At 32.0% G+C, this 9,942-nt stretch overlaps 1 protein-coding gene across 1 annotated transcript; it reads left to right on the forward strand.

Moving 5' to 3' along the window:
- The first annotated feature begins 4,135 nt into the window (after positions 1-4,135).
- LOC128185506 (innexin-11-like) lies at positions 4,136-9,720 on the forward strand. The gene is made up of 3 exons (XM_052855087.1): positions 4,136-4,270; positions 7,370-8,261; positions 9,396-9,720. Exons 2-3 carry the CDS (start codon positions 7,396-7,398, stop codon positions 9,718-9,720), a joined length of 1,191 nt encoding a protein of 396 aa, XP_052711047.1. The 5' UTR covers positions 4,136-4,270; positions 7,370-7,395.
- Positions 9,721-9,942: the final 222 nt, after the last annotated feature.

Consider the following 9,942-nt stretch of genomic DNA (forward strand, 5'->3'; position numbering starts at 1 on the left):
TTGTTTTAAAGTTCAATGTCATGAGTAAAATTTGTTCTAAACACAAAAATTATCTGTGAAATGAATTATTATTGACATAACATTCGATATTTCTACTATGTTATGGGATTATGCCAAAACAAAAATAGACTTTTAGCCAAACAGGCAAATTCGGACTAAATTTTGCAGATTTTGTTTTCTCCTAAAATATTTTTGGAAGTACTCTACTATTAAAAGTTAAGATTTTATATCTTAGTCTATATCATTTTGCATATTTTCCAGTAGTTTAACCTCATTTATTCATTATAATAACCGTATGACATGAATTTAAAAAATATTGAAATATGCTTAAAAACGAGAAAAGACACCATATCTCAAAACTTTGATCTTTGACTTCATATAAATTATATGCCAACAGAATAAGATCAATATAAGTAGTTTAATACCATAAATGTTCATGTATTATCATCATTCAATTTTTTGTAAAATTGGATCAAAAATGGGTAGGAATTTGAAAAGTGATAGAGGAAATTCGGACAGGAGTAATTATAAAAATTGTGAAGGAAAACGTAATGCTTTGTACGTATTTAGTGTCACTGCCATTCATAAATTGTATTTCATTTTCAAAAGTGTTGAGCAATTATTATTATTTTCACAATTCAGAAAATCTCAATCATAGTGTAAAATTTTAAATGATTTTCCTTTAATTTTCCAAAAATATACAATGGCCATTAACTCAAAAAATAGGTCATTGACCTACTTTTTTGAAAATGAAAAAAAACACAACAATAAAAGGTCTATAACACACAATAGTTGGTTTTTCATTATCATCAGTGGAATTCTTTTTTCATTCTGAGTAAACGTCATCCTTAAGGAAATTTAAAAAAAATTGTAACAAAATTAAATGTTAAACCTGGCATATTTCTTTGAACTGTAGGAATCCACAGAATGAACCTCAGAATGCCATTCAGTTGACCGAATGGCAGAGGTTCATCCTGTGATTGCCAATTTTTTAACTGCAACATTGTGTGATTAAATCAATATAAAGATCATATTTATAAAGAACGGCGTCCTTTTTTAGAGGTAAAGGTCATTGCATTTTCTTATATCTCCACAGAATAATGAGGACACCCACGTTTTTGTGATCGGCTTCGGCCGATCACTGTTGTGTCCATATGAGGCATTCGACAAATGCTTCCACGTGCGCACACATTCCGCTTGCATAATTAATTCTTATAAAAACTTGAAGCTTTGGTTTAGTATTTATATAACAATTTACTTAGTTTTATTTCAATTCGGTTACCTTAAGAGATGCAAACATACATAAAATACAGTTCGACCTGTTAATTCAAGAATGCACATTTTGTAAGAATTTCGATCGAAAGATTCATTCAGTAATGCAGTTGACCTCGATGAACTGACTCCATTCATAAGAAGATGCTCCATGAACTTACCTCGATCTATTGATGTTGCATAATAGTAGCTAGGAAGACGGCTTGATTTATAAATAAGGTTACGTTATAATGCGACCTCAATAGCAAGTTATGATGGCATTCAATGTTTTTCAGTCGCATTAAAGTATTTTAATACAACTCTTTCTTTGTATACGTGTTAATGCTCTTTGAAGAGCCCTACTCAGTATTCTGAAGAAGAAGAAGATATATTAACATTTAATAATTACGTTAAAAATATAAAACTAGACAAGGAGTTTACGAACGGCTTTCCCCAAATTTATTTCAAAATTAAATTTGTTGACGGTTTATAATGATGAAATTATGGTGTAAAGATTCAAAATATTCTATATTTAGAAAAATACAGTACTTTTTAAATTATTTTACATCAAACTGATCATGTTGATTGCTTCTAGCTATCTATATATCATTATTGCCGATCATTCCTTTAAAAGGAATACTTGTTTACAGACTTACATGTAATACATAGTCAGCGCATTTTGTCTATTGTTCTCCTAAATTTAGTTGTTTATTCATACATATAAGTTCATGATGAAAGGATATCGATAGACAAACATGGCTCATGGTTAAACAGACAAAACAATGTTTCTTCTTGTGTTTGTGTTCTCTGTTGTAAACGGTATACTTTGACCTATTGAATGATATAATTCATAACGTGATTTATAACGCCAGGTAACTTTGTGAGTAATGGACGCCCATCATGTAATGTGTAAGGTAGCTCAAATTCTGCTGGGCGATATTATTTGTCCATTCCTCTTTCAATTCATTTTAATGGAGTAATATTTACTTCATTTCTATACGATGTCTTTGAGAGATTAACAGTCCTTTGCATTAATGGTTATCAACTTGTTAAATCTTTTCGAACACGTGAATTGTTGACATCAGTTACTGGTTTACGATCACCAATTTCTACTTGTGCTGGTGGATTTTATATGTTATTTTTTTTCTCAAAATATGCAACATTCAGAGAGAGAGAGAGAGAGAGAGAGAGAGAGAGAGAGAGAGAGAGAGAGGGGGGGATCAGGTTGTATTTTGCTAATAATTCTACGACTGACCCTCAAATTTAGCTGTTCGTTTTTGTATTCCGATTTCTTGGTTTTTACAGTCTGCATATTATGTATTGATTGTAAAAAAAAATTTCTTCATGATATTTGAATTAGAGTACTTTTTGTATACATCCTCATACAATCATTGTATGTATCGTCAGTGAGATTTGTAATGGAAAATATTTGTTATATGGATAATGAATAACGGTAAAATTTTGGCAGCGGGGTCTTAAAAATACTTCGTTATAGCAGTAAATTTATTATAGCCGTGTTCGTTATATACGTCACATTTTCGTTTCGTTTGTTATAACCGTAAATTCGCTGTATCAGTGTTCCTTATATTCAAATTTTGCTGATACTCGTTAAAAATGTCCAATCAACTGTTATGGTGATAAGAGCTGCTATGTCAGTATGATATAAATGTGAATGCTTTACACATGTTCTATCAGTTATCATTCTAGGTTTCCTTCGTTACACAAGCTGGTCTACTTATTGCCTTTTTCTTTAAAGACATCAACATGGTTAATTTGTATTTATAAATAAATGACATTTTCCGAGGTATTGTATTTTACTGGAGAGAGAGAGAGAGAGAGAGAGAGAGAGAGAGAGATTCTGATATATGTGCAGTTGTAAAATGGAGGCTGTGAGTAATGTTGTTTACATTGGTTATTTCAAAATCTAGGTCAGCTGCTGTACGTCAAGGATAAACAAATCGTGTTCCAGCGAACTTTTCATCTGTGCTAAGGCAACATCGAAAAGGATAGTGAGTATAGACACTTTTTTATCAGAGTTTAAATTTTATCCTCATTTTTTTCATGTTTTTATTCTAAAATTATGGTTTGCATGAATAACAAAATGGTTGTAACGTACACATGCAATGAAGCAAGCATTTAAGGATGAAATATCAAAAAGAGTTTATGCCTATTGTTTGCACTGGTGTAATGTATTATCAAGCAATCAGTAAAAAAAATACATATATAAAACCTCGACGTCGAACCAAAAATCACAGATAAAAAGTAAACTTACAAATAAATAGGTCAGTGCTGTACTTGTCAGGGAGGCATGTTGAGATCACAGTTATGTGTAGTTTAAAATCGCTTTATTTAATACTTTATTGGATACGTTCACGTTCTATGAGGATTGGTCACGAATCCAGCGATTTTTTGCATATAAATGACCAATTCATTTCATATGAAATTGACCCTGAGGCAACTATTTCATATAAGGACATTGTATATGAATGCTGAAATTCTCTATGTAAACCTTGAGACTGTCCCTTTAAGATATATCTATGATATACTGCAGAAACTCGTAACGATGCTAAAAAGATCCTGTTTTTTTTCTAAACAATTTGCGTACTTGTTGGTGTCTTGAAAAATAGTATATCCGGACAAAAATAACAACAACTGGTTTGGATTGTGACTTATCCGTAAATAGAGTTCTATAGTTCCTCCGACCCCAGTTTTGTAAGTACGCAATGGTGGTTGGTATTGTGTATACGTTTATTAAATTAGCCCCATCCAAAGTTAATCTAACCTTAGAAAAGTTTCTAAAACACTTAAGATATATTAAACTAAAAATATAATGAAACACAAATATTTTTTAGTGTTTTCTTTTAACATTTCATTATCAGATTCTGATAACGGTGCAGTTGCCAAACGGCTGTGGGTAACGTTGAACACTTGTGAATTTCGAAATCAAGGTCAGCTGCTGAACTGTTTGAGTTCTGGTGAAGTTTTCATTAGAGGTAAAGCCACATCACGAATAACGCTGGTAAGTAGGCACGTTATTTAATTCTTCAGTTTAAATCATAACATCAATTTTTCTCTTTTGTGTGAAAGGGACAAATGTTGTGCGCATAACTAACATAATGGTTTAAACGTTACGAAACCAGAATTTGTTTTCAATTATTTTACAATCATCGTGCAAAAATGTAAATTACAGTTTAGTGTTCTAGGCGCAACAACATTTGGCCGACAGATTACCACTTCTATTTGTTGGAGGGAGTATAACGATTTATATTTATTTTTGGGAGTTGATTTTCGTTGACTGTCTTATGCAGTTATCCTGGCAATCCGGTGCAAAGAAGGATAATGACCCCCGTACAATAATGACCGAGGGTCATTTTTCGACGTAGAATAATGACCCCCCCCCCCCCCTTGCTGTAGAATAATTGAATTTTTCTGAAGAAAAAAGACCCATGGGTGATTTTTCTTCATGTTAAACATGACTTTGAAATTACTTGAATTTTCACTATGTTCAGCCTATTTTGAAGTTATAAACACCGAACTTATAAAGAAATCGCTGTACATAATTTTTCCATATCCGTAGCAAACACTGAAAAACACAAGACGTACATTGCCAAAGAAGGATGTCGACGTCTCTTCTCTCGTTGACATAAGGCGTGAAAATGACAATTGTGTAGAAATCTCCTGAAGTGTACTTGATATTTTATCATGAATAATTCTTACCAACATTTTATATAGCTTTATGATGTAAACGAAGATATTTGATTAAAAAATTTATGCACAGCTTGCTAAACTATATTTTGTTGCGATTTTACAAATTGCATTTCTGGGAGAAAGTGATTTTTTTAAAAATCGTTTTACGGTAGTTTTGTTCTCTCCTACGTAATACATATATATATCGATATTCTAATTATTTGTGGAAATGTTGTATTTGTGATGATGAATGAAACTTTATTCTTTCAGAGTAATTGTGTGAAGAGTACCTGACTATAGTAGATCTTTAATAGATAATAAACACCGATCGAATATAATAAAATGAGATTACTTTTAAAAGCGTTGATTATGATAAGTTAAAAAAATCATTTACATGGAGGTCACATTTAAAATTTTATTCTTTAATTTAATATTATTTCAATAGCAATTTTAGGTAAAAGTAAATAAGCGATCTGTGGTCATCGTGTAGGAACGGACTGGGTATAATGTGTTTCCTTACACAGAGTTCCTAACGAGGCTAGGTGGTTAACAAATAAACCGTCAGATCTACTTTCAACTTTAATTTTAGTTTCCTATATCTTCATACAGAGCTGTTCTTCTAAGGAGATTTAAATATAGTCTAAAAACAGCCTCGACCATCGAGCCCTCTTAATATTTTGATTCAATGTTCCTCGACACACAGATATTTTATTTGATGGAAAAATAAAGAATGCATGATTTCAAAAAAAAGAGACCAATATCTGTTTTGAATTATTTTAAGTGAGTTTTTATGTAAAATGTTGTTAAGTGAAATGGAAATAATACGTCTTGACTGCGAACAAAGTATTTTAGATTTGATAAATTTGTCATTTGAGTAATAATTCCATCAGGCTGATTTATTAAATCATGTCGGTAATAAAGTAAGATATAATTTTCTGTTCTAGTTCTCTCAGTAATTTGATGCTTCTACTGGCTTAATGATTGTTGTTAGTGGCTGCTAGTTTCATCGTGGCTATAATGGATAAAACTAGAGTAATCTTTTTATAGTTTTGGTTTCATCATTATTTCGGTGGGATGCAGTTGCATACCCAGTAGTTTGGTATTAGGGGAAAATCGCCAATGATTCATGAACTATATCGATCGAGTCTGCGTTTTCTTCGCCAATAAACAGAATTTTGTTTTCTAGTGTCTTGTTTCTTGATATGATTTAAATGTGTTGTCACTCGTAATAATGAGATACATGTAAATGTAACTCGTTAAAACGAAAATCAACCCCGATACAATACGGCAGGATCTTGTTCTAAGATAAACCACTTCTTTAATTTTAAGTTTATTTGAAAATGAAGTATAATTTCTGTACTTTCTGAAAACTGCAGTAAAAATTACAATATTGTAAAGATTATTTCACAAATAATAATGCAAAAAAATTGAAGGGGGTCATTATTTTACAGGGGTCACTTTTCTTCATGTACAGTGTGTTCATTTTTATGTAAATGATATTTATTCTTCAGATAAAAGGGTCATTCTTCTGCCTTCTTTTCTATTCTTCTAGAATATTGACCAGGGTTCATTACTCTACGTCGAAAACTTACCCCGGTCATTGTTCTACGGGGGTCATTATTTTTCTTTCCGCCGGAAATGAAACAATGTTTTGGCCTAAGCACAAATCATCACTGCTGTCAAGACTTAGTACTTGCAAACTGTTGGATAAATTCAATGTAATATATTCAAAAGCATTGTTTTTCAAGAAAACTTACTATACTCAGATTTTAAATGGTAAGAACAAATGAGATATTTTTACAGTCGTGTATATTCCTATGCAGAAGTTTAATATTGCTTTGATACGATTTTTCATAAATATTTCGATTATTGATACATAACGCATCGTTGAGGTTGATGGCGTAATTATAGTATCTTTAATATTACACAACATGAATCATATTTGGTTTTAAAAATGAAAATAAAATAAAAACAAGGATTTATTACATCTGCAATGAATTGAAGGTCATTAAAAATGTTAACGAGTACATGGTGTAAATGTAGTCATCCATAATTTTATAGAAGACCCCGTCCAAAACTTATTTATAAGTACAAAATTTGTATCACAGTCAACGTTGCTAACAACCCGTTGCTATTTCATCTCTCTTACATGTAAAGGAGTACTTTAGTGAACAAAATTTTAAATTCAAATGATCATTCTAAGCTATTTAGATGAGTTTAATGTGCATTAATCAAATAAGGTAATTTTCTTTTTAAAAATTATGATAAAATATTGTGAGAAGCGTAAACATTTTCATATTTAGCAATGGCGTATTTTTTTGTATTAAACTATGGTGGAGAAAAAAGTTTACGTTCTATGTGGATTTGTCACGTACCCGATTACATTAATCATGATAGATATCAAAATTTCTGACATAATAATCTTCCACAGCTTGATTTTACAGTTTAAAGAATAGAATGCCACATTTATCGGTGGAGAGTTGGGTGGACGGATTGAACGGAAGATGGACGCCGTTACTGTTTTTTGTCTTGGGCGTTTTCGCTTTAATAGGACAGTTGTACGTGGGACCTGTGGCGTGCAATTTCCCTCAAGAATTTACAGAAGCTAACGTAAATTATGGTACATCCCGATGTTTTACTGCGACTAATATCGCCGTCTTACCATTTGAATCTATGTTCAGAGACCCATTGGTTATCAGCAACATGAAAGATCAAAAATATGTTGTGCGAACTTTGTATCAATTCGTTCAGTTACTTCTGATAATGCAAGCCATTTTCTTACGGATTCCATATATTCTGTGGAAACTAGGAGAAAAAAAATTGGGTATTCACTTTTCCATAAAGTCTAGGAACATGAATGACAACACCAAAACAATAGGGAAAAGTCTTGCTTTGTACCTAGAGCAATGGATTAAAGACAGAAAAATCAACATCCTATCCATTGGGGCATTTACAATATTCCAATTATTCGTGAAGCTGCTTTATTTTCTAAATGTCTCAACTCATCTAGGGCTGTTAGATCCTTTCTTAAAAGAAGAAAACCAGACCAGTTTTGGTTCTCAGGTGCTCGGAAATATACGGGAAAATGATGCACGCTTCTTTCAAACCTCTCCGGCTTTTCCTAGAGAAATAATGTGCGAATATGACATATGGTATCTGTCCACTGTCCAAAGATACACAGTACAATGTATGCTTCCATTTAATCCGTATCTGGAACAGATCATGGCTGTTGTCTGGTGGTGGTTGATCTTCCTTGTGGCTGCAACTGTAGCAGATGGTCTCATTTGTTTTTTTGGAGCTGTCCTGCCGTGTTTCAGGGTGTGGTAAGTATGAATGGAATAAGAATGTAAAAATATACAGAGGCCAAAATTTTAATTAATTATAACACATTCATCAAGATATGCATGTTTGTGGACAACCTTAAATATTTTTATATTTTTACCCATAGTTAAATCATGTTGCCAAAAAAACATTGCATTTTTAATAAATGTAAATACAAATTTATACCTCATCAAAAATGTGATTAGTCCGATTGCTAACGATTTACTTTTGAAGTATGAATAGAATATAATTTATTTATGAAAAGATAGAAAGATCCAATTTTTTCTTAAATACATTAATTATAAATTTATATGGATTGCTTTAATTTGTTTCAAAACATTCATCGCAGGTAAATATAAAGAAAATAAATGTGAATAGCTTTGATTGTTTATTTCTTATGTATATCTTTAGCTAATCATTTTGTATATGTACATGTAAAAACAATTAAATCTCATTAAAACAATGCGCTATGTCGGACTACTAACGGTTTACACTTAGATGTATATTATGTTTTGTTATATGTGTGGATTTAAAACAGACCATGACTTGAGCAAGGTAGATTTTTCTTAATGACTATGTTTAAACGATATAATTAGCAAAAATTAAATTCCCTTAAAATGAAATGATTTTTTCCCTGGTGTAACAATGTTTTGTTAGAAATCGCAATATCTGACTTATTTATCAATTTATTGAGCAGACGGGTATATAAAACATGTAGAATATGAATACGTGTTATTCAGAACATTATAAATAAAAAAGGTCTGGAAAACTAAGCTTTTCGTCATATCTCCTTTGCTCAAAAATAAAAAAAAAATAAGATACAATTTCAAATTACAGTACGGTTACAGTACGGTTATAGCGAACACGCTTATATTGAATTGACGCTTAAAGCGAAGTAAATTTCATTCCCCAAGACTCTATTTCATGGTGTAAACTTGACGGATATAACGAATTACGCTTATAACGAAGTTTAGTTGCCCGTCCCTGGGACTTCGTTATAAGCGTGTTTTACTGTATATTGACACTCTTAACCGAAATTTAACAAATAAGCAACTTGGAAACACAATACATTAACAGATCTTATTTTTCATTTGTAATGGCTAAAAGAGTACACTTTGTTCTCAAATTTTATTTAGGTTCGTAAAGTCCAATTTATTGCGTGTTGAACTTGGAAATTTGAAACAAACATTGACAGAACAGAACATCAGCAGATTCTCTAACAACAAGTTAGGAGAGGACGTCATCGTATTTCTAAAGCACATTCAAGACCAAGAAAATGGATGTGTGGTGATGGAAACCATTACAGAATTATGGAGGTTATCCAACAGCGGCAGCGTGCAATCCTCCACAGTGGGCGTGTCCTCCCCTCCACATCTTGTAGGGACAACCGAGGTGTCCAATCCATCAGCCCCACCGTATGCACTGTCGTGTATCCGCGCCGGTAGTGACATGTTTGGATAACGTGAAAATGGCGTATACATTGCAAAAACAATGAGTGCTGTGTCCTTTTTTCTATCGACAACGGGGTAAATATTAATTAAAATATCGTAATAGTCATTCATATTTTTCTGAAGGTTTTGCAGTTGAAAAGAGTGTGCGTTATTTTCGTTCATCGTTTATAAAAACGACTTATTTGTAGAAAAATTAATCGTTAACGTGTCATTTTAACGCTAAAACCAAGAA

This window comes from Crassostrea angulata, chromosome 5 (genome assembly GCF_025612915.1).
Source record: "Crassostrea angulata isolate pt1a10 chromosome 5, ASM2561291v2, whole genome shotgun sequence".
In the NCBI taxonomy this organism is placed as follows: domain Eukaryota; kingdom Metazoa; phylum Mollusca; class Bivalvia; order Ostreida; family Ostreidae; genus Magallana; species Magallana angulata.